The sequence below is a fragment of the Oncorhynchus kisutch genome, unplaced genomic scaffold, assembly GCF_002021735.2.
Source record: "Oncorhynchus kisutch isolate 150728-3 unplaced genomic scaffold, Okis_V2 scaffold3338, whole genome shotgun sequence".
NCBI lineage: Eukaryota > Metazoa > Chordata > Actinopteri > Salmoniformes > Salmonidae > Oncorhynchus > Oncorhynchus kisutch.
This window is the reverse complement of record NW_022265283.1, coordinates 121,337-148,416: the sequence shown is the minus strand read 5'-3', so window position 1 is coordinate 148,416 and position 27,080 is coordinate 121,337. Positions and strand designations below refer to the sequence as shown.

At 45.8% G+C, this 27,080-nt stretch overlaps 1 protein-coding gene across 1 annotated transcript in view; it reads left to right on the top strand.

Annotated features, from left to right (window-relative positions):
• The window catches only part of LOC116371510 (caskin-1), a gene marked incomplete at both ends in the record, with an annotated part of 72,856 nt that extends 46,094 nt beyond the window's left edge, over nt 1-26,762 (top strand). Inside the window, 5 exons of the mRNA XM_031820407.1 lie at nt 12,905-12,981; nt 15,935-16,042; nt 16,425-16,526; nt 20,868-21,006; nt 26,113-26,762. Of these exons, the coding sequence (XP_031676267.1) occupies nt 12,905-12,981; nt 15,935-16,042; nt 16,425-16,526; nt 20,868-21,006; nt 26,113-26,762 (1,076 nt within the window). The remainder of the gene's footprint in view (nt 1-12,904; nt 12,982-15,934; nt 16,043-16,424; nt 16,527-20,867; nt 21,007-26,112) is intronic.
• Between the last annotated feature and the right edge of the window lie 318 nt (nt 26,763-27,080).

Here is a 27,080-nt window from a genome sequence, read left to right as displayed (position 1 = left end):
AATAACAACTATAATAATAGTAACAGGACCAGTCCAGGTCTGTGGAGCAGGCAGCAGGTACCCAGAATAATATTACTGTAATATTAATAACAACTATAATAATAGTAACAGGACCAGTCCAGGTCTGTGGAGCAGGCAGCAGGTACCCAGAATAATATTACTGTAATATTAATAACAACTATAATAATAGTAACAGGACCAGTCCAGGTCTGTGGAGCAGGCAGCAGGTACCCAGAATAATATTACTGTAATATTAATAACAACTATAATAATAGTAACAGGACCAGTCCAGGTCTGTGGAGCAGGCAGCAGGTACCCAGAATAATATTACTGTAATATTAATAACAACTATAATAATAGTAACAGGACCAGTCCAGGTCTGTGGAGCAGGCAGCAGGTACCCAGAATAATATTACTGTAATATTAATAACAACTATAATAATAGTAACAGGACCAGTCCAGGTCTGTGGAGCAGGCAGCAGGTACCCAGAATAATATTACTGTAATATTAATAACAACTATAATAATAGTAACAGGACCAGTCCAGGTCTGTGGAGCAGGCAGCAGGTACCCAGAATAATATTACTGTAATATTAATAACAACTATAATAATAGTAACAGGACCAGTCCAGGTCTGTGGAGCAGGCAGCAGGTACCCAGAATAATATTACTGTAATATTAATAACAACTATAATAATAGTAACAGGACCAGTCCAGGTCTGTGGAGCAGGCAGCAGGTACCCAGAAGAATATTACTGTAATATTAATAACAACTATAATAATAGTAACAGGACCAGTCCAGGTCTGTGGAGCAGGCAGCAGGTACCCAGAATAATATTACTGTAATATTAATAACAACTATAATAATAGTAACAGGACCAGTCCAGGTCTGTGGAGCAGGCAGCAGGTACCCAGAATAATATTACTGTAATATTAATAACTATAATAATAGTAACACGACCAGTCCAGGTCTGTGGAGCAGGCAGCAGGTACCCAGAATAATATTACTGTAATATTAATAACAACTATAATAATAGTAACAGGACCAGTCCAGGTCTGTGGAGCAGGCAGCAGGTACCCCGAATAATATTACTGTAATATTAATAACAACTATAATAATAGTAACAGGACCAGTCCAGGTCTGTGGAGCAGGCAGCAGGTACCCAGAATAATATTACTGTAATATTAATAACAACTATAATAATAGTAACAGGACCAGTCCAGGTCTGTGGAGCAGGCAGCAGGTACCCAGAATAATATTACTGTAATATTAATAACAACTATAATAATAGTAACAGGACCAGTCCAGGTCTGTGGAGCAGGCAGCAGGTACCCAGAATAATATTCCTGTAATATTAGGCAGCAGTAGCAGGACTGTCTGACTTTCTAACTGTCTGACTATCTAATTGTCTGACTATCTGACTGGCCTGCTGGCTGACTAACTGTCTGACTAACTGACTGGCTGGCTGGCTGACTGACTAACTGACTGGCTGGCTGGCTGACTGACTGACTGGCTAACTAATTGACTGACTGGCTGGCTGACTGACTTACTGGCTGGCTGGCTGACTGGCTAACTAATTGACTGACTGGCTGGCTGACTGACTGACTGACTAACTGACTGACTGGCTGGCTAACTGACTGGCTGGCTAACTGTCTGACTGTCTGGCTTTCTAACTGACTGACTAACTGACTGGCTGGCTGGCTGACTGAATATGAATGCATAATAACACAAGGCTACAACAACAATAAACTGATAGGCTCTTTATATTTATAAAATCTAATCTAATCTTATTTGTCACATACTTAGCATGTTTAGCAGATGTCATTTAGAAGTAGCTTGAAAGCCTGCAACCAATACATTTTTACCCGCAACACCGTTTTCAAAGTAGCCCAATTTTACAGGTAAACCGCATACATGGCAACCCTGTGTCTGACTGACTGACTTTCTAACTAACTGACTGACTGACTTTCTAACTGACTGACTGACTTTCTAACTAACTGACTGACTGACTTTCTAACTGACTGACTTTCTACTGACTGACTGACTGTCTGACTTTCTAACTAACTGACTGACTGACTTTCTAACTGACTGACTTTCTACTGACTGACTGACTGACTTTCTAACTAACTGACTGACTTTCTGACTGACTTTCTACTGACTGACTGACTTTCTAACTGACTGACTGACTGACTTTCTAACTGACTGACGGACTTTCTAACTGACTGACTGACTGACTGACTGACTAAATGACTGACTGACTGACTTTCTAACTGACTGACTTTCTAACTGACTGACTGATTTTCTAACTAACTGACTGACTGACTGACTAAATGACTGACTGACTTTCTAACTGACTTTCTAACTGACTGACTGACTGACTTTCTAACCGACTGACGGACTTTCTAACTGACTGACTGAATGACTGACTGAATGACTGACTGACTTAGCTGCTGCTGCTGACTGACTGTCTAACTGACTGACTTTCTAACTGACTGACTGACTTTCTAACTGACTGACTGACTTTCTAACTGACTGACTGACTGACTGACTGACTTTCTAACTGACTGACTGACGTTCTAACTGACTGACTGACTTTCTAACTGACTGACTGACTTTCTAACTGACTGATTGACTGACTTTCTAACTGACTGACTGACTTTCTAACAAACTGACTGACTTTCTAACTGACTGACTGACTTTCTAACAAACTGACTGACTTTCTAACTGACTGACTGACTTTCTAACAAACTGACTGACTTTCTAACTGACTGACTGACTGACTGACTTTCTAACCGACTGACTGACTGACTTGCTAACTGACTGACTAACTAACTAACTGACTGACTGTCTAACTGACTGACTGACTTTCTAACTGACTGACTGACTTTCTAACAAACTGACTGACTTTCTAACTGACTGACTGACTGACTGACTTTCTAACCGACTGACTGACTGACTTGCTAACTGACTGACTAACTAACTAACTGACTGACTGTCTAACTGACTGACTGACTGTCTAACTGACTGACTGTCTAACTGACTAACTGACTGTCTAACTGACTGATTGACTGACTGACTGACTGTCTAACTGACTGACTGACTGTCTAACTGACTGACTGACTATCTAACTGACTGACTGACTGTTTAACTGACGGACTAACTGACTGTCTAACTGACTGACTGACTTTCTGACTGACTGTCTAACTGACTGACTGACTGTCTAACTGACTGACTGACTGACTGTCTAACTGACTGTCTAACTGACTGACTGACTGACTGTCTAACTGACTGACTGACTGACTGTCTAACTGACTGACTGACTGACTGTCTAACTGACTGACTGACTGTCTAACTGACTGACTGACTGACTGTCTAACTGACTGACTGACTGTCTGACTGACTGACTGTCTAACTGACTGACTGACTGACTGACTAACTGACTGACTGTCTAACTGACTGACTGACTGCCTAACTGACTGACTGTCTAACTGACTGTCTAACTGACCGACTGACTGTCTGACTGTCTAACTGACTGTCTAACTGACTGACTGACTGTCTGACTGTCTAACTGACTGACTGACTGACTGATTGACTGACTGTCTGACTGACTGTCTAACTGACTGACTGACTGTCTAACTGACTGACTGACTGACTGTCTAACTGACTGACTGACTGACTGACTGACTGTCTAACTGACTGACTGACTGACTGACTGACTGTCTAACTGACTGACTGTCTGACTGACTGTCTAGCTGACTGACTGTCTAACTGACTGACTGACTGACTGTCTGACTGTCTGACTGACTGTCTAACTGACTGACTGACTGACTGTCTAACTGACTGACTGACTGTCTAGCTGACTGACTGTCTAGCTGACTGACTGACTGACTGACTGTCTAACTGACTGACTGACTGACTGTCTGTGTTTCTTTTAGCTGCTGCTAAGAGTCCATCTGGTTGTCCTCCTCAAGAACAACGCTCCTTTGACTGACTGACTGACTGTCTAACTGACTGACTGTCTGACTGACTGACTGACTGACTGTCTAACTGACTGACTGACTGACTGTCTAACTGACTGACTGACTGACTGTCTGTGTTTCTTTTAGCTGCTGCTAAGAGTCCATCTGGTTGTCCTCCTCAAGAACAACGCTCCTTTGACTGACTGACTGACTGTCTAACTGACTGACTGTCTGACTGACTGTCTAGCTGACTGACTGTCTAACTGACTGACTGACTGTCTGACTGACTGTCTAACTGACTGACTGTCTGACTGACTGTCTAACTGACTGACTGACTGTCTAACTGACTGACTGTCTGACTGACTGTCTAGCTGACTGACTGTCTGACTGACTGTCTAGCTGACTGACTGACTGACTGACTGACTGTCTGTGTTTCTTATAGCTGCTGCTAAGAGTCCATCTGGTTGTCCTCCTCAAGAACAACGCTCCTTTGACTGACTGACTGACTGTCTAACTGACTGACTGTCTGACTGACTGTCTAACTGACTGACTGTCTGACTGACTGTCTAACTGACTGACTGTCTGACTGACTGTCTGACTGACTGTCTAGCTGACTGACTGTCTAACTGACTGACTGACTGACTGACTGTCTGACTGACTGTCTAGCCGACTGACTGTCTAACTGACTGACTGACTGACTGTCTAACTGACTGACTGACTGACTGACTGTCTAACTGACTGACTGACTGACTGTCTAACTGACTGACTGACTGACTGTCTAACTGACTGACTGACTGACTGACTGACTGTCTAACTGACTGACTGACTGACTGTCTAACTGACTGACTGACTGACTGACTGTCTAGCTGACTGACTGTCTAACTGACTGACTGACTGACTGTCTGTGTTTCTTTTAGCTGCTGGTAAGAGTCCATCTGGTTGTCCTCCTCAAGAACAACGCTCCTTTGACTGACTGACTGACTGTCTAACTGACTGACTGTCTGACTGACTGTCTAGCTGACTGACTGTCTAACTGACTGACTGACTGTCTGACTGACTGTCTAACTGACTGACTGTCTGACTGACTGTCTAACTGACTGACTGACTGTCTAACTGACTGACTGTCTGACTGACTGTCTAGCTGACTGACTGTCTGACTGACTGTCTAGCTGACTGACTGACTGACTGACTGACTGTCTGTGTTTCTTATAGCTGCTGCTAAGAGTCCATCTGGTTGTCCTCCTCAAGAACAACGCTCCTTTGACTGACTGACTGACTGTCTAACTGACTGACTGTCTGACTGACTGTCTAACTGACTGACTGTCTGACTGACTGTCTAACTGACTGACTGTCTGACTGACTGTCTGACTGACTGTCTAGCTGACTGACTGTCTAACTGACTGACTGACTGACTGACTGACTGTCTGACTGACTGTCTAGCTGACTGACTGTCTAACTGACTGACTGACTGACTGTCTAACTGACTGACTGACTGACTGACTGTCTGACTGACTGACTGACTGACTGTCTGTGTTTCTTTTAGCTGCTGCTAAGAGTCCATCTGGTTGTCCTCCTCAAGAACAACGCTCCTTTGACTGACTGACTGACTGTCTAACTGACTGACTGTCTGACTGACTGTCTAGCTGACTGACTGTCTAACTGTCTAACTGACTGACTGTCTGACTGACTGTCTAACTGACTGACTGACTGACTGACTGACTGTCTAACTGACTGACTGTCTGACTGACTGTCTAGCTGACTGACTGTCTAACTGACTGACTGACTGACTGACTGTCTAGCTGACTGACTGTCTAACTGACTGACTGACTGACTGACTGTCTAGCTGACTGTCTGACTGACTGTCTGTGTTTCTTTCAGCTGCTGCTAAGAGTCCATCTGGTTGTCCTCCTCAAGAACAACGCTCCTTTGACTGACTGACTGACTGTCTAACTGACTGACTGTCTGACTGACTGTCTAGCTGACTGACTGTCTAACTGACTGACTGTCTAACTGACTGACTGACTGACTGACTGACTGTCTAGCTGACTGACTGTCTAACTGACTGACTGTCTGACTGACTGTCTAGCTGACTGACTGTCTAACTGACTGACTGACTGACTGACTGACTGACTGACTGACTGTCTAACTGACTGACTGTCTAACTGACTGACTGACTGACTGTCTGTGTTTCTTTTAGCTGCTGCTAAGAGTCCATCTGGTTGTCCTCCTCAAGAACAACGCTCCTTTGACTGACTGACTGACTGTCTAGCTGACTGACTGTCTGACTGACTGTCTAGCTGACTGACTGTCTAACTGTCTAACTGACTGACTGTCTGACTGACTGTCTAACTGACTGACTGACTGACTGACTGTCTAACTGACTGACTGTCTGTGTTTCTTTTAGCTGCTGGTAAGAGTCCATCTGGTTGTCCTCCTCAAGAACAACGCTCCTTTGACTGACTGACTGACTGTCTAGCTGACTGACTGACTGACTGTCTAACTGACTGACTGACTGACTGTCTAGCTGACTGACTGACTGACTGACTGTCTAACTGACTGACTGACTGACTGTCTAACTGACTGACTGTCTGACTGACTGTCTAGCTGACTGACTGTCTAACTGACTGACTGACTGACTGTCTGACTGACTGACTGACTGACTGACTGTCTAACTGACTGACTGACTGTCTGTGTTTCTTTTAGCTGCTGCTAAGAGTCCATCTGGTTGTCCTCCTCAAGAACAACGCTCCTTTGACTGACTGACTGACTGTCTAGCTGACTGACTGACTGACTGACTGTCTAACTGACTGACTGACTGACTGTCTAGCTGACTGACTGACTGACTGACTGTCTAACTGACTGACTGACTGACTGTCTAACTGACTGACTGACTGACTGTCTAACTGACTGACTGACTGACTGTCTAACTGACTGACTGACTGACTGTCTAACTGACTGACTGACTGACTGTCTAACTGACTGACTGACTGACTGTCTGTGTTTCTTTTAGCTGCTGCTAAGAGTCCATCTGGTTGTCCTCCTCAAGAACAACGCTCCTTTGACTGACTGACTGACTGACTGACTAACTGACTGACTGTCTGACTGACTGTCTGACTGTCTAACTGACTGACTGACTGTCTAACTGACTGACTGTCTGACTGACTGTCTAGCTGACTGACTGTCTAACTGACTGACTGACTGACTGACTGTCTAACTGACTGACTGACTGACTGTCTGTGTTTCTTTTAGCTGCTGCTAAGAGTCCATCTGGTTGTCCTCCTCAAGAACAACGCTCCTTTGACTGACTGACTGACTGTCTAACTGACTGACTGTCTGACTGACTGTCTAGCTGACTGACTGTCTAACTGACTGACTGACTGACTGTCTGTGTTTCTTATAGCTGCTGCTAAGAGTCCATCTGGTTGTCCTCCTCAAGAACAACGCTCCTTTGACTGACTGACTGACTGTCTGACTGACTGACTAACTGTCTAGCTGACTGACTGTCTAGCTGACTGACTGACTGTCTAGCTGACTGACTGACTGTCTAGCTGACTGTCTGACTGACTGTCTAACTGACTGACTGACTGTCTAGCTGACTGACTGACTGTCTAGCTGACTGACTGACTGACTGACTGTCTAACTGACTGACTGTCTGACTGACTGTCTAGCTGACTGACTGTCTAACTGACTGACTGACTGACTGTCTAACTGACTGACTGACTGTCTAGCTGACTGACTGTCTGACTGACTGTCTAACTGACTGACTGTCTGACTGACTGTCTAGCTGACTGACTGACTGTCTGTGTTTCTTATAGCTGCTGCTAAGAGTCCATCTGGTTGTCCTCCTCAAGAACAACGCTCCTTTGACTGACTGACTGACTGTCTGACTGACTGACTGTCTGACTGACTGACTGTCTAACTGACTGACTGACTGACTGTCTAACTGACTGACTGACTGACTGACTGTCTAGCTGACTGACTGTCTAACTGACTGACTGACTGACTGTCTGTGTTTCTTTTAGCTGCTGCTAAGAGTCCATCTGGTTGTCCTCCTCAAGAACAACGCTCCTTTGACTGACTGACTGACTGTCTAACTGACTGACTGACTGACTGACTGTCTAACTGACTGACTGTCTGACTGACTGTCTAGCTGACTGACTGACTGACTGACTGACTGACTGTGTTTCTTATAGCTGCTGCTAAGAGTCCATCTGGTTGTCCTCCTCAAGAACAACGCTCCTTTGTCTAACTGACTGACTGTCTAACTGACTGACTGTCTGACTGACTGTCTAGCTGACTGACTGTCTGACTGACTGTCTAGCTGACTGACTGACTGACTGACTGACTGTCTGTGTTTCTTATAGCTGCTGCTAAGAGTCCATCTGGTTGTCCTCCTCAAGAACAACGCTCCTTTGACTGACTGACTGACTGTCTAACTGACTGACTGACTGACTGACTGTGTTTCTTTCAGCTGCTGCTAAGAGTCCATCTGGTTGTCCTCCTCAAGAACAACGCTCCTTTGACTGACTGACTGACTGTCTAACTGACTGACTGTCTAACTGACTGACTGACTGACTGACTGTCTAACTGACTGACTGACTGACTGTCTAACTGACTGACTGACTGTCTAGCTGACTGACTGTCTAACTGACTGACTGACTGACTGACTGTCTAACTGACTGACTGACTGACTGACTGTCTAACTGACTGACTGTCTGACTGACTGACTGACTGACTGACTGTCTAACTGACTGACTGACTGACTGTCTAACTGACTGACTGACTGACTGACTGTCTAGCTGACTGACTGTCTAACTGACTGACTGACTGACTGTCTGTGTTTCTTTTAGCTGCTGGTAAGAGTCCATCTGGTTGTCCTCCTCAAGAACAACGCTCCTTTGACTGACTGACTGACTGTCTAACTGACTGACTGTCTGACTGACTGTCTAGCTGACTGACTGTCTAACTGACTGACTGACTGTCTGACTGACTGTCTAACTGACTGACTGTCTGACTGACTGTCTAACTGACTGACTGACTGTCTAACTGACTGACTGTCTGACTGACTGTCTAGCTGACTGACTGTCTGACTGACTGTCTAGCTGACTGACTGACTGACTGACTGACTGACTGTCTGTGTTTCTTATAGCTGCTGCTAAGAGTCCATCTGGTTGTCCTCCTCAAGAACAACGCTCCTTTGACTGACTGACTGACTGTCTAACTGACTGACTGTCTGACTGACTGTCTAACTGACTGACTGTCTGACTGACTGTCTAACTGACTGACTGTCTGACTGACTGTCTGACTGACTGTCTAGCTGACTGACTGTCTAACTGACTGACTGACTGACTGACTGTCTGACTGACTGTCTAGCTGACTGACTGTCTAACTGACTGACTGACTGACTGTCTAACTGACTGACTGACTGACTGACTGTCTGACTGACTGACTGACTGACTGTCTGTGTTTCATTTAGCTGCTGCTAAGAGTCCATCTGGTTGTCCTCCTCAAGAACAACGCTCCTTTGACTGACTGACTGACTGTCTAACTGACTGACTGTCTGACTGACTGTCTAGCTGACTGACTGTCTAACTGACTGACTGTCTAACTGACTGACTGACTGACTGTCTGTGTTTCTTATAGCTGCTGCTAAGAGTCCATCTGGTTGTCCTCCTCAAGAACAACGCTCCTTTGACTGACTGACTGACTGTCTAACTGACTGACTGTCTGACTGACTGACTGACTGTCTAGCTGACTGACTGTCTAACTGACTGACTGTCTGACTGACTGTCTAGCTGACTGACTGTCTAACTGACTGACTGACTGACTGACTGACTGACTGTCTAACTGACTGACTGTCTAACTGACTGACTGACTGACTGTCTGTGTTTCTTTTAGCTGCTGCTAAGAGTCCATCTGGTTGTCCTCCTCAAGAACAACGCTCCTTTGACTGACTGACTGACTGTCTAGCTGACTGACTGTCTGACTGACTGTCTAGCTGACTGACTGTCTAACTGTCTAACTGACTGACTGTCTGACTGACTGTCTAACTGACTGACTGACTGACTGTCTAACTGACTGACTGTCTGTGTTTCTTTTAGCTGCTGGTAAGAGTCCATCTGGTTGTCCTCCTCAAGAACAACGCTCCTTTGACTGACTGACTGACTGTCTAGCTGACTGACTGACTGACTGACTGTCTAACTGACTGACTGACTGACTGTCTAGCTGACTGACTGACTGACTGACTGTCTAACTGACTGACTGACTGACTGTCTAACTGACTGACTGACTGACTGTCTGACTGACTGTCTAGCTGACTGACTGTCTAACTGACTGACTGACTGACTGTCTGACTGACTGACTGACTGACTGACTGTCTAACTGACTGACTGACTGTCTGTGTTTCTTTTAGCTGCTGCTAAGAGTCCATCTGGTTGTCCTCCTCAAGAACAACGCTCCTTTGACTGACTGACTGACTGTCTAGCTGACTGACTGACTGACTGACTGTCTAACTGACTGACTGACTGACTGTCTAGCTGACTGACTGACTGACTGTCTAACTGACTGACTGACTGACTGTCTAACTGACTGACTGACTGACTGTCTAACTGACTGACTGACTGACTGTCTAACTGACTGACTGACTGACTGTCTAACTGACTGACTGACTGACTGTCTAACTGACTGACTGACTGACTGACTGTCTGTGTTTCTTTTAGCTGCTGCTAAGAGTCCATCTGGTTGTCCTCCTCAAGAACAACGCTCCTTTGACTGACTGACTGACTGACTGACTAACTGACTGACTGTCTGACTGACTGTCTGACTGTCTAACTGACTGACTGACTGTCTAACTGACTGACTGTCTGACTGACTGTCTAGCTGACTGACTGTCTAACTGACTGACTGACTGACTGACTGTCTAACTGACTGACTGACTGACTGTCTGTGTTTCTTTTAGCTGCTGCTAAGAGTCCATCTGGTTGTCCTCCTCAAGAACAACGCTCCTTTGACTGACTGACTGACTGTCTAACTGACTGACTGTCTGACTGACTGTCTAGCTGACTGACTGTCTAACTGACTGACTGACTGACTGTCTGTGTTTCTTATAGCTGCTGCTAAGAGTCCATCTGGTTGTCCTCCTCAAGAACAACGCTCCTTTGACTGACTGACTGACTGTCTGACTGACTGACTAACTGTCTAGCTGACTGACTGTCTAGCTGACTGACTGACTGTCTAGCTGACTGACTGACTGTCTAGCTGACTGTCTGACTGACTGTCTAACTGACTGACTGACTGTCTAGCTGACTGACTGACTGTCTAGCTGACTGACTGACTGACTGTCTAACTGACTGACTGTCTGACTGACTGTCTAGCTGACTGACTGTCTAACTGACTGACTGACTGACTGTCTAACTGACTGACTGACTGTCTAGCTGACTGACTGTCTGACTGACTGTCTAACTGACTGACTGTCTGACTGACTGTCTAGCTGACTGACTGACTGTCTGTGTTTCTTATAGCTGCTGCTAAGAGTCCATCTGGTTGTCCTCCTCAAGAACAACGCTCCTTTGACTGACTGACTGACTGTCTGACTGACTGACTGTCTGACTGACTGACTGTCTAACTGACTGACTGACTGACTGTCTAACTGACTGACTGACTGACTGACTGTCTAGCTGACTGACTGTCTAACTGACTGACTGACTGACTGTCTGTGTTTCTTTTAGCTGCTGCTAAGAGTCCATCTGGTTGTCCTCCTCAAGAACAACGCTCCTTTGACTGACTGACTGACTGTCTAACTGACTGACTGACTGACTGACTGTCTAACTGACTGACTGTCTGACTGACTGTCTAGCTGACTGACTGACTGACTGACTGACTGTCTGTGTTTCTTATAGCTGCTGCTAAGAGTCCATCTGGTTGTCCTCCTCAAGAACAACGCTCCTTTGTCTAACTGACTGACTGTCTAACTGACTGACTGTCTGACTGACTGTCTAGCTGACTGACTGTCTGACTGACTGTCTAGCTGACTGACTGACTGACTGACTGACTGTCTGTGTTTCTTATAGCTGCTGCTAAGAGTCCATCTGGTTGTCCTCCTCAAGAACAACGCTCCTTTGACTGACTGACTGACTGTCTAACTGACTGACTGACTGACTGACTGTGTTTCTTTCAGCTGCTGCTAAGAGTCCATCTGGTTGTCCTCCTCAAGAACAACGCTCCTTTGACTGACTGACTGACTGTCTAACTGACTGACTGTCTAACTGACTGACTGACTGACTGACTGTCTAACTGACTGACTGACTGACTGTCTAACTGACTGACTGACTGTCTAGCTGACTGACTGTCTAACTGACTGACTGACTGACTGACTGTCTAACTGACTGACTGACTGACTGACTGTCTAACTGACTGACTGTCTGACTGACTGTCTAGCTGACTGACTGACTGACTGACTGACTGTCTGTGTTTCTTATAGCTGCTGCTAAGAGTCCATCTGGTTGTCCTCCTCAAGAACAACGCTCCTTTGTCTAACTGACTGACTGTCTAACTGACTGACTGTCTGACTGACTGTCTAGCTGACTGACTGTCTGACTGACTTTCTAGCTGACTGACTGACTGACTGACTGACTGACTGTCTGTGTTTCTTATAGCTGCTGCTAAGAGTCCATCTGGTTGTCCTCCTCAAGAACAACGCTCCTTTGACTGACTGACTGACTGTCTAACTGACTGACTGTCTGACTGACTGTCTAGCTGACTGACTGTCTAGCTGACTGACTGTCTGACTGACTGTCTAGCTGACTGACTGACTGACTGACTGTCTGTGTTTCTTATAGCTGCTGCTAAGAGTCCATCTGGTTGTCCTCCTCAAGAACAACGCTCCTTTGACTGACTGACTGACTGTCTAACTGACTGACTGACTGACTGTCTGTGTTTCTTTCAGCTGCTGGTAAGAGTCCATCTGGTTGTCCTCCTCAAGAACAACGCTCCTTTGATCGCAAGGCAGAGGCAGATGTGAAGGTGAGGTCTGTGTGTGTGTTTGTGTGTGTGTTCGGGCATGAGCGTGTGTGTGCCTGTTTGTGTGTGTGTGTGTGTGTGCATTTGTGTGTGTGTGTGTGCATTTGTGTGTGTGTGTGTGTGCTTTTGTGTGTGTTGTCTCACCAGAGACAGATTTCTTTGCTGTTTCAGTTTATTGTTTCTGCTTCCTGAAGCTTCCCTCCATCATTCAGTGGCTTGGAATGTGTTGCTGTTCGTCAGGACACCGTGGTTAACACCCCTACTCTAACAATAAGAGAGTCAGGACACCGTGGTTAACACCCCTACTCTAACAATAAGAGAGTCAGGACACCGTGGTTAACACCCCTACTCTAACAATAAGAGAGTCAGGACACCGTGGTTAACACCCCTACTCTAACAATAATAGAGTCAGGACACCGTGGTTAACACCAGTACTCTAACAATAAGAGAGTCAGGACACCGTGGTTAACACCCCTACTCTAACAATAAGAGAGTCAGGACACCGTGGTTAACACCCCTACTCTAACAATAAGAGAGTCAGGACACCGTGGTTAACACCCCTACTCTAACAGTAAGAGAGTCAGGACACCGTGGTTAACACCCCTACTCTAACAATAAGAGAGTCAGGACACCGTGGTTAACACCCCTACTCTAACAATAAGAGAGTCAGGACACCGCGGTTAACACCCCTACTCTAACAATAAGAGAGTCAGGACACCGCGGTTAACACCCCTACTCTAACAATAAGAGAGTCAGGACACCGTGGTTAAGACCCCTACTCTAACAATAAGAGAGTCAGGACACCGTGGTTAACACCCCTACTCTAACAATAAGAGAGTCAGGACACCGTGGTTAACACCCCTACTCTAACAATAAGAGAGTCAGGACACCGTGGTTAACACCCCTACTCTAACAATAAGAGAGTCAGGACACCGTGGTTAACACCCCTACTCTAACAATAAGAGAGTCAGGACACCGTGGTTAACACCCCTACTCTAACAATAAGAGCCATGGGATCTTTAGTGACCACAGAGAGTCAGGACACCCGTTTAACGTCCCATCAGAAATATGTAGTTAGATGCAATGACTGTAAAAAGAATGGACAAAGCCATCGATCATGTGACCCCATTCATTCCTATGGGAAGACTCAGTGACGCATTTGAAGGCCAGGGTTCACTTCCTGAACTAGAGTCTCATGGATACAGAACATGTGCAGTTAGTCCTCATTCAGTGAGTGACGTTGCAGGCTGTCTCAGTGTTGACCCCTCTCATTGAGTAACTCAAGTTGAAGGCCGACCAGGGTACTGCAAGCTGCCATTAGCAGCTACAATTACCCTTACAACTTATTCTGTGTACAATTTCTTAATAATCGGTTCAAGGACATACTTCTGGTGTATTAAAAGCAATATTTGGTACCGTGATAATTTTTTTAAATGAAGATTGCCATTTTTCCGTTCACTATAATTGGGGATACTGTTTTCTACTAACAAGGCCTGCAAATACTGTGGTCGGGCTTGAACCTCCGTGGCTTCAACGAGAGGGGGCAGTTGTTCTCCCCCTGATTAGATGGCATCTCTACTGCCCCCTGGGGGTAAAGGATGTCAGTCTAACCCTAACAACCAATCACTGAGCTGAGCTGTGTCACCTGACCTCACAGAGACATACAGAGCCTCTGGACTCCCTCCTCCCTCCCCCACCCTGTTCTAGAACTCTGGTATCTATGTTCTAGAGCTCGGAGAATATTCTGTGTTCTAGAACGATGAGAGTGTTCGGTTGAAGAGCTCTGAGAATGCTGATAGTTCTAGTCTTCAGTGTGTGTTCTACAATGTAGAGCTGAGTGTGTGTTCTACAGTGTAGAGCTGAGTGTGTGTTCTACAATGTAGAGCTGAGTGTGTGTTCTACAGTGTAGAGCTGAGTGTGTGTTCTACAGTGTAGAGCTGAGTGTGTGTTCTACAGTGTAGAGCTGAGTGTGTGTTCTACAGTGTTCTAGAGCTGAGTATGTGTTCTACAGTGTTCTAGAGCTGAGTGTGTGTTCTAGAGTGTTCTAGAGCTGAGTGTGTATTCTACAGTGTTCTAGAGCAGAGTGTGTGTTCTACAGTGTAGAGCTGTGTGTGTTCTATAGTGTTCTAGAGCTGAGTGTGTGTTCTAGATTGTTCTAGAGCTGAGTGTGTGTTCTACAGTGTTCTAGAGCTGAGTGTGTGTTCTACAGTGTAGACATGAGTGTGTGTTCTACAGTGTTCTAGAGCTGAGTGTGTGTTCTACAGTGTAGAGCTGTGTGTGTTCTAGATTGTTCTAGAGCTGAGTGTGTGTTCTAGAGCTGAGTGTGTGTTCTACAGTGTTCTAGATCTGAGTGTGTGTTCTACAGTGTAGAGCTGAGTGTGTGTTCTACAATGTAGAGCTGAGTGTATGTTCTACAGTGTAGAGCTGAGTGTGTGTTCTACAGTGTAGAGCTGTGTGTGTTCTAGATTGTGCTAGAGCTGAGTGTGTATTCTAGAGCTGAGTGTGTGTTCTACAGTGTAGAGCTGAGTGTTCTACAGTGTAGAGCTGAGTGTCTGTTCTACAGTGTAGAGCTGAGTGTGTGTTCCACAGTGTTCTAGAGCTGAGTATGTGTTCTAGAGTGTTCTAGAGCTAAATGTGTGTTCTATAGTTGAGTGTGTGTTCTACAGTGTAGAGTTGAGTGTGCGTTCTACAGTGCTCTAGAGCTGAGTGTGCGTTCTACAGTGCTCTAGAGCTGAGTGTGTGTTCTACAGTGTAGAGCTGAGTGTGTGTTCTACAGTGTAGAGCTGAGTGTGTGTTCTACAGTGTAGAGCTGAGTGTGTGTTCTACAGTGTAAAGCTGAGTGTGTGTTCTACAGTGTAGAGCTGAGTGTGTGTTCTACAGTGTAGAGCTGAGTGTATGTTCTACAGTGTAGAGCTGAGTGTATGTTCTAGAACAATGAGAGTGTTCTGTGTTCTAGAGTGAGGCGGTAGTGACCTGGTTGACTGAGTGTCAGCTGCAGTTCTACACCACTCACCTCCTCACCGCTGGCTATGACCTAGACACCATAGGCCACATGACCCCCGAGGTAAGATGACCTCTGACCCCTACACCACGTGTCATCCCAACCTCTACCCTGGCATCCCGTATGTCCTATCTGTGGGGGCGTGGCCTCCTCCTGACTCCTGACCTGGTGATGTCATCATGACCCTCCTGTTTCTGTGACCTCTGACCCACTCTGAGTTGTCTGCCAATCACGCATCACTATTATTTACCGCTTCATTTGCATAAAGCTAATGTTTATTCATGTACATCAGTGAGGTGTGTGAGAGAGGATGAGTGTGTGTTAACTGTGTGTGCGTGTGTGTGTGTCTGTTTTTGCGTGTGTGTGTGTCTGTTTTTGTGTGTGTGTGTCTGTTTGTGTGTGTGTGTCTGTTTTTGTGTGTGTGTGTGTGTGTCTGTTTTTGTAGGACCTGACAGCAATCGGTGTAACTAAACCAGGCCATCGTAAGAAGATGACATCAGAGATCAGCAAACTGCCGTCTGGTGACTGGCTACCTGACCACAAACCAGTAAGAACCCATTCCGAGCCACCACCTTTGTCTTGAGACACAATGACCCAATACGTCTGAAGACACATGTTGAAGACTCCATGCCATGTCTTGAGACATTTGATACGTGTCTTCCAGACACTCTGGGCCATACCAATATTAATGAGGGTACTCTGGGCCATACCAATATTAATGAGGGTACTCTGGGCCATACCAATATTAATGAGGGTACTCTGGGCCATACCAATATTAATGAGGGTACTCTGGGCCATACCAATATTAATGAGGATACTCTGGCCCATACCAATATTAATGAGGGTACACTGGGCCATACCAATATTAATGAGGATATTCTGGGCCATACCAATATTAATGAGGATACTCTGGCCCATACCAATATTAATGAGGGTACACTGGGCCATACCAATATTAATGAGGATATTCTGGGCCATACCAATATTAATGAGGATATTCTGGGCCATACCAATATTAATGAGGATACTCTGGGCCATACCAATATTAATGAGGGTACTCTGGGCCATACCAATATTAATGAGGATATTCTGGGCCATACCAATATTAATGAGGATATTCTGGGCCATACCAATATTAATGAGGATATTCTGGGCCATACCAATATTAATGAGGATACTCTGGGCCATACCAATATTAATGAGGATATTCTGGGCCATACCAATATTAATGAGGTTATTCTGGGCCATACCAATATTAATGAGGATACTCTGGGCCATACCAATATTAATGAGGATACTCTGGGCCATACCAATATTAATGAGGATACTCTGGGCCATACCAATATTAATGAGGATATTCTGGGCCATACCAATATTAATGAGGGTACTCTGGGCCATACCAATATTAATGAGGATATTCTGGGCCATACCAATATTAATGAGGATATTCTGGGCCATACCAATATTAATGAGGGTACTCTGGGCCATACCAATATTAATGAGGATACTCTGGCCCATACCAATATTAATGAGGGTACACTGGGCCATACCAATATTAATGAGGATATTCTGGGCCATACCAATATTAATGAGGATATTCTGGGCCATACCAATATTAATGAGGATACTCTGGGCCATACCAATATTAATGAGGGTACTCTGGGCCATACCAATATTAATGAGGATATTCTGGGCCATACCAATATTAATGAGGATATTCTGGGCCATACCAATATTAATGAGGATATTCTGGGCCATACCAATATTAATGAGGATACTCTGGGCCATACCAATATTAATGAGGATATTCTGGGCCATACCAATATTAATGAGGTTATTCTGGGCCATACCAATATTAATGAGGATACTCTGGGCCATACCAATATTAATGAGGATACTCTGGGCCATACCAATATTAATGAGGATACTCTGGGCCATACCAATATTAATGAGGATATTCTGGGCCATACCAATATTAATGAGGATACTCTGGGCCATACCAATATTAATAAGGATACTCTGGGCCATACCAATATTAATGAGGATACTCTGGGCCATACCAATATTAATGAGGATATTCTGGGCCATACCAATATTAATGAGGATACTCTGGGCCATACCAATATTAATGAGGATACTCTGGGCCATACCAATATTAATGAGGGTACTCTGGGCCATACCAATATTAATGAGGATATTCTGGGCCATACCAATATTAATGAGGTTATTCTGGGCCATACCAATATTAATGAGGATACTCTGGGCCATACCAATATGAATGAGGATACTCTGGGCCATACCAATATTAATGAGGGTACTCTGGGCCATACCAATATTAATGAGGATACTCTGGGCCATACCAATATTAATGAGGATACTCTGGGCCATACCAATATTAATGAGGATATTCTGGGCCATACCAATATTAATGAGGGTACTCTGGGCCATACCAATATTAATGAGGATACTCTGGGCCATACCAATATTAATGAGGATACTCTGGGCCATACCAATATTAATGAGGATATTCTGGGCCATACCAATATTAATGAGGGTACTCTGGGCCATACCAATATTAATGAGAGTACTCTGGGCCATACCAATATTAATGAGGGTACTTTGGGCCATACCAATATTAATGAGAGTACTCTGGGCCATACCAATATTACTGAGGATACTCTGGGCCATACCAATATTAATGAGGATACTCTGGGCCATACCAATATTAATGAGGATATTCTGGGCCATACCAATATTAATGAGGGTACTCTGGGCCATACCAATATTAATGAGAGTGCTCTGGGCCATACCAATATTAATGAGGGTACTCTGGGCCATACCAATATTAATGAGAGTACTCTGGGCCATACCAATATTAATGAGGATACTCTGGGCCATACCAATATTAATGAGGATATTCTGGGCCATACCAATATTAATGAGAGTACTCTGGGCCATACCAATATTAATGAGGATACTCTGGGCCATACCAATATTAATGAGGATACTCTGGGCCATACCAATATTAATGAGGATATTCTGGGCCATACCAATATTAATGAGGATATTCTGGGCCATACCAATATTAATGAGGATATTCTGGGCTATACCAATATTAATGAGGATATTCTGGGCCATACCAATATTAATGAGGATACTCTGGGCCATACCAATATTAATGAGGGTACTTTGGGCCATACCAATATTAATGAGGATATTCTGGGCCATACCAATATTGATGAGGATATTCTGGGCCATACCAATATTAATGAGGGTACTCTGGGCCATACCAATATTAATGAGGGTACTCTGGGCCATACCAATATTAATGAGGATATTCTGGGCCATACCAATATTAATGAGGATATTCTGGGCCATACCAATATTAATGAGGATATTCTGGGCCATACCAATATTAATGAGGATACTCTGGGCCATACCAATATTAATGAGGATACTCTGGGCCATACCAATATTAATGAGGATACTCTGGGCCATACCAATATTAATGAGTATACTCTGGGCCATACCAATATTAATGAGGATATTCTGGGCCATACCAATATTAATGAGGGTACTCTGGGCCATACCAATATTAATGAGAGTACTCTGGGCCATACCAATATTAATGAGGGTACTCTGGGCCATACCAAAATTAATGAGAGTACTCTGGGCCATACCAATATTAATGAGGATACTCGTGGCCATACCAATATTAATGAGGATATTCTGGGCCATACCAATATTAATGAGAGTACTCTGGGCCATACCAATATTAATGAGGATACTCTGGGCCATACCAATATTAATGAGGATACTCTGGGCCATACCAATATTAATGAGGATACTCTGGGCCATACCAATATTAATGAGGATATTCTGGGCCATACCAATATTAATGAGGATATTCTGGGCCATACCAATATTAATGAGGATATTCTGGGCTATACCAATATTAATGAGGATATTCTGGGCCATACCAATATTAATGAGGATACTCTGGGCCATACCAATATTAATGAGGGTACTCTGGGCCATACCAATATTAATGAGGATATTCTGGGCCATACCAATATTAATGAGGATATTCTGGGCCATACCAATATTAATGAGGGTACTCTGGGCCATACCAATATTAATGAGGATATTCTGGGCCATACCAATATTAATGAGGGTACTCTGGGCCATACCAATATTAATGAGGATATTCTGGGCCATACCAATATTAATGAGGATATTCTGGGCCATACCAATATTAATGAGGATATTCTGGGCCATACCAATATTAATGAGGATACTCTGGGCCATACCAATATTAATGAGGATATTCTGGGCCATACCAATATTAATGAGGATATTCTGGCCCATACCAATATTAATGAGGATATTCTGGCCCATACCAATATTAATGAGGATATTCTGGCCCATACCAATATTAATGAGGATATTCTGGCCCATACCAATATTAATGAGCATACTCTGGGCCATACCAATATTAATGAGGATATTCTGGGCCATACCAATATTAATGAGGATACTCTGGGCCATACCAATATTAATGAGGATATTCTGGGCCATACCAATATTAATGAGGATATTCTGGGCCATACCAATATTAATGAGGATACTCTGGGCCATACCAATATTAATGAGGATATTCTGGGCCATACCAATATTAGTGAGGATACTCTGGAATATACCAATATTATACATTTGAGTAATCATACTAAATACATATGAACACATGTGTATATGTCCTAATATCTCTGTGTGTGTGTGTGTGTGTGTGTGTGTGTGTGTGTGTGTGTGTGTGTGTGTGTGTGTGTGTGTGTGTGTGTGTGTGTGTGTGTGTGTGTGTGTGTGTGTGTGTGTGTGTGTGTGTGTATAGGCCAGCCTGGCAGAGTGGTTGTCAGCGATTGGGCTGAACCAGTACTACCAGGTTCTGGTGCAAAATGGATATGACAACATCGACTTCATCACTGAGATCAGCTGGGAGGACCTGAAGGAGATTGGCATCACCAAGCTGGGTAGGACACACAGGAGATAGACATCACCAAGCTGGTAGGACACACAGGAGATAGACATTACCAAGCTGGTAGGACACACAGGAGATAGACATTACCAAGCTGGGTAGGACACACAGGAGATAGACATTACCAAGCTGGTAGGACACACAGGAGATAGACATCACCAAGCTGGTAGGAGATAGACATCACCAAGCTGGTAGGACACACAGGAGATAGACATTACCAAGCTGGTAGGACACACAGGAGATAGACATCACCAAGCTGGTAGGACACACAGGAGATAGACATCACCAAGCTGGTAGGACACACAGGAGATAGACATCACCAAGCTGGGTAGGACACACAGGAGATAGACATCACCAAGCTGGTAGGACACACAGGAGATAGACATTACCAAGCTGGTAGGACACACAGGAGATAGACATTACCAAGCTGGTAGGACACACAGGATATAGACATTACCAAGCTGGGTAGGACACACAGGAGATAGACATTACCAAGCTGGTAGGACACACAGGAGATAGACATCACCAAGCTGGTAGGAGATAGACATCACCAAGCTGGTAGGACACACAGGAGATAGACATCACCAACGTGGTATGCGATAGACATCACCAAGCTGGTAGGAGATAGACATCACCAAGCTGGTAGGGCACACAGGAGATAGACATCACCAAGCTGGTAGGAGATAGACATCACCAAGCTGGTAGGACACACAGGAGATAGACATCACCAAGCTGGTAGGACACACAGGAGATAGACATTACCAAGCTGGTAGGACACACAGGAGATAGACATCACCAAGCTGGTAGGACACACAGGAGATAGACATTACCAAGCTGGTAGGACACACAGGATATAGACATTACCAAGCTGGGTAGGACACACAGGAGATAGACATTACCAAGCTGGTAGGACACACAGGAGATAGACATCACCAAGCTGGTAGGAGATAGACATCACCAAGCTGGTAGGACACACAGGAGATAGACATCACCAACGTGGTAGGCGATAGACATCACCAAGCTGGTAGGAGATAGACATCACCAAGCTGGTAGGGCACACAGGAGATAGACATCACCAAGCTGGTAGGAGATAGACATCACCAAGCTGGTAGTACACACAGGAGATAGACATCACCAAGCTGGTAGGACACAGAGGAGATAGATGTCACCAACGTGGTAGGCGATATACATCACCAAGCTGGTAGGAGCTATACATCACCAAGCTGGTAGGACACACAGGAGATAGACATCACCAAGCTGGTAGGACACACAGGAGATAGACATCACTAAACTGGTAGGACACACAGGAGATAGACATCACCAAGCTGGTAGGATACACAGGAGATAGACATCACCAAGCTGGTAGGACACACAGGAGATAGACATCACCAAGCTGGTAGGACACACAGGAGGTAGACATTACCAAGCTGGTAGGACACACAGGAGATAGACATCACCAAGCTGGTAGGACACACAGGAGATAGACATCACCAAACTGGGTAGGACACAAAGGAGATAGACATCACCAAGCTGGTAGGACACACAGGAGATAGACATCACCAATCTGGGTAGGACACACAGGAGATAGACATCACCAAGCTGGTAGGACACACAGGAGATAGACATCACCAAGCTGGTAGGACACACAGGAGATAGACATCACCAAGCTGGGTAGGACACACAGGAGATAGACATCACCAAGCTGGTAGGACACACAGGAGATAGACATTACCAAGCTGGTAGGACACACAGGAGATAGACATCACCAAGCTGGTAGGACACACAGGAGATAGACATCACCAAGCTGGTAGGACACACAGGAGATAGACATCACCAAGCTGGTAGGACACACAGGAGATAGACATCACCAAGCTGGTAGGAGATAGACATCACCAAGCTGGTAGGACACACAGGAGATAGACATCACCAAGCTGGTAGGACACACAGGAGATAGACATCACCAAGCTGGTAGGACACACAGGAGATAGACATAACCAAGCTGGTAGGACACACAGGAGATAGACATCACCAAGCTGGTAGGACACACAGGAGATAGACATCACCAAGCTGGTAGGACACACAGGAGATAGACATCACCAAGCTGGTAGGAGATAGACATCACCAAGCTGGTAGGACACACAGGAGATAGACATCACCAAGCTGGTAGGACACACAGGAGATAGACATTACCAAGCTGGTAGGACACACACACACAGGAGATAAACATCACCAAGCTGGTAGGACACACAGGAGATAGACATCACCAAACTGGGTACGACACAAAGGAGATAGACATCACCAAGCTGGTAGGACACACAGGAGATAGACATCACCAATCTGGGTAGGACACACAGGAGATAGACATCACCAAGCTGGTAGGACACACAGGAGATAGACATCACCAAGCTGGTAGGACACACAGGAGATAGACATCACCAAGCTGGGTAGGACACACAGGAGATAGACATCACCAAGCTGGTAGGACACACAGGAGATAGACATTACCAAGCTGGTAGGACACACAGGAGATAGACATCACCAAGCTGGTAGGACACACAGGAGATAGACATCACCAAGCTGGTAGGACACACAGGAGATAGACATCACCAAGCTGGTAGGACACACAGGAGATATACATCACCAAGCTGGTAGGAGATAGACATCACCAAGCTGGTAGGACACACAGGAGATAGACATCACCAAGCTGGTAGGACACACAGGAGATAGACATCACCAAGCTGGTAGGACACACAGGAGATAGACATCACCAAGCTGGTAGGACACACAGGAGATAGACATCACCAAGCTGGTAGGACACACAGGAGATAGACATCACCAAGCTGGTAGGACACACAGGAGATAGACATCACCAAGCTGGTAGGACACACAGGAGATAGACATCACCAAGCTGGTAGGAGATAGACATCACCAAGCTGGTAGGACACACAGGAGATAGACATCACCAAGCTGGTAGGACACACAGGAGATAGACATCACCAAGCTGGTAGGACACACAGGAGATAGACATAACCAAGCTGGTAGGACACACAGGAGATAGACATCACCAAGCTGGTAGGACACACAGGAGATAGACATTACCAAGCTGGTAGGACACACACACACAGGAGATAAACATCACCAAGCTGGTAGGACACACAGGAGATAGACATCACCAAACTGGGTACGACACAAAGGAGATAGACATCACCAAGCTGGTAGGACACACAGGAGATAGACATCACCAATCTGGGTAGGACACACAGGAGATAGACATCACCAAGCTGGTAGGACACACAGGAGATAGACATCACCAAGCTGGTAGGACACACAGGAGATAGACATCCCCAAGCTGGGTAGGACACACAGGAGATAGACATCACCAAGCTGGTAGGACACACAGGAGATAGACATTACCAAGCTGGTAGGACACACAGGAGATAGACATCACCAAGCTGGTAGGACACACAGGAGATAGACATCACCAAGCTGGTAGGACACACAGGAGATAGACATCACCAAGCTGGTAGGACACACAGGAGATAGACATCACCAAGCTGGTAGGACACACAGGAGATAGACATCACCAAGCTGGTAGGAGATAGACATCACCAAGCTGGTAGGACACACAGGAGATAGACATCACCAAGCTGGTAGGACACACAGGAGATAGACATCACCAAGCTGGTAGGACACACAGGAGATAGACATAACCAAGCTGGTAGGACACACAGGAGATAGACATCACCAAGCTGGTAGGACACACAGGAGATAGACATCACCAAGCTGGTAGGACACACAGGAGATAGACATCACCAAGCTGGTAGGACACACAGGAGATAGACATAACCAAGCTGGTAGGACACACAGGAGATAGACATCACCAAGCTGGTAGGACACACAGGAGATAGACATTACCAAGCTGGTAGGACACACACACACAGGAGATAAACATCACCAAGCTGGTAGGACACACAGGAGATAGACATCACCAAACTGGGTACGACACAAAGGAGATAGACATCACCAAGCTGGTAGGACACACAGGAGATAGACATCACCAATCTGGGTAGGACACACAGGAGATAGACATCACCAAGCTGGTAGGACACACAGGAGATAGACATCACCAAGCTGGTAGGACACACAGGAGATAGACATCACCAAGCTGGGTAGGACACACAGGAGATAGACATCACCAAGCTGGTAGGACACACAGGAGATAGACATTACCAAGCTGGTAGGACACACAGGAGATAGACATCACCAAGCTGGTAGGACACACAGGAGATAGACATCACCAAGCTGGTAGGAGATAGACATCACCAAGCTGGTAGGACACACAGGAGATAGACATAACCAAGCTGGTAGGACACACAGGAGATAGACATCACCAAGCTGGGTAGCTTGAAAGGTTCTAGATACATGGACACAGAGAGACAGATTATCAGAGATATATTAAAGGACACAGAGAGACAGATTACCATGTAGGTACCATGTGTTGGTACCAATACCAGGTACCATGTATTAAAGCAATATCAAGACTCCAAACACCTGAGGAACACCTTCCATTTTAGAGGGATGGTTGAATATGAGAAGATGTTGAAATGTTGTACATTTTACTATTTTACTCCCCCGTCTCTCTGTGTCTGTCTGTCTCTCTCTCTCTCTGTGTGTGTGTGTCTCTCGCTCTCTTTCTTTCTCTCTGCTTCTCTCTGTCTCTTTCTTGCTCTGTCTCTGTCTCTGTCGGCCTCTCTCTGTGTGTCTCTCTGTCTCTCTCTCCGCCTCTCTCTGTGTCTCTCTCTCGCTCTGTCTCTCTACCTCTCACTGTGTCTCTCTCGCTCTGTCTCTCTCTCTTTCTCTCTCGCTCTCTCTGTTTGTGTCTCTCTGTCTCTCTTTCTCTCTCTCTGTCTCTCTCTGTCTCTCTCTCTCTCTTGCTCTGTCTCTCTGTCTCTCTTTCTCTCTCTCTGTGTGTGTCTCTCTGTGTGTGTCTCTCTGTCTCTGTGTCTCTCTCGCTCTATGTCTCTCTGTATCTGTTTCTCTCTGTCCCTGTCTCTCTCTCTCTCTCTCTGTCCCTGTCTCTCTCTCTCTCTCGTTCTCTCAGGCCACCAAAAGAAGATGATGTTAGCAGTGAGGAGACTGGGGAAGTTCCAGAGAGGAGAGAGTATCTCTCAGCCTTCTACCCCTCCTTCTGGCTCCACCCCTCCTTCCTCCTCCATTCCTCCCCCCTCTACCCCACTCCCCTCCACTGGGAGGGGTCAGAGGCCCCCCCTCACTAAACCCCGGCCAGGGATTGAGTCCCCAACACACACACCCTCCCCACCTCACACTCCCACCAAGACCCACAAGGCTCGAGCCCACCCCTCCACCCAGCCCCCGCCAGCTGATTCGCCAGTCCAAGAAGGGGGTGTGTCTGTTCCTTTACTCTGTCTGCCAATGGAGGAGGAGCATCGGCGAACTCACAGCCTGATTGGCTACTCGGGGTACGAAGCCGATGCCCTCTCGGTTACAGACTTCGCCCCTAGATACGCCACGGTCTGCCGCAGCAGCTCGGCTCAACGCTCCGACCCCAATGACGCAACTGTCAACCGCAGCCAATCATCAGTCACGCTGCGGCCCAGGAGGAAAGGCCGGCCCCCGACTCCGCCCAAACGGTCGTGTTCCTCCATCTCTGGGGGCGACGGGCTGGGGGAGGGGCTGGGGGTAGTAGGGATCAGGGAGAGGAGAGCCAGCGACTGTGGAGGGCTGGCGGAGAGGAGGGGGGAGGGGGGGCTGGTGAGGTCAGAGGGGGCGGGGGGGAGCGTCCGGAGCATCGCCGCCATGTTGGAGACATCGATGGGAGGAGTTGGTCCTGGAGGGGGAGGGGCCAAGACCCTGCCCAGAACCATGGGAGGCAGAGGCAGCTACCTCAACCCTACACAGGTCTGTCAGTCTGTCTGTCTGTCTGTCTGTCTGTCTGTCTGTCTGTCTTCAACACCCACCATCTCATGTTCAGATACAATAAACCTGAAACATTATTTTCATCTCTGACAAATGAAGCTAATTGATTGCACCCAAATTGGCCATTTTAAT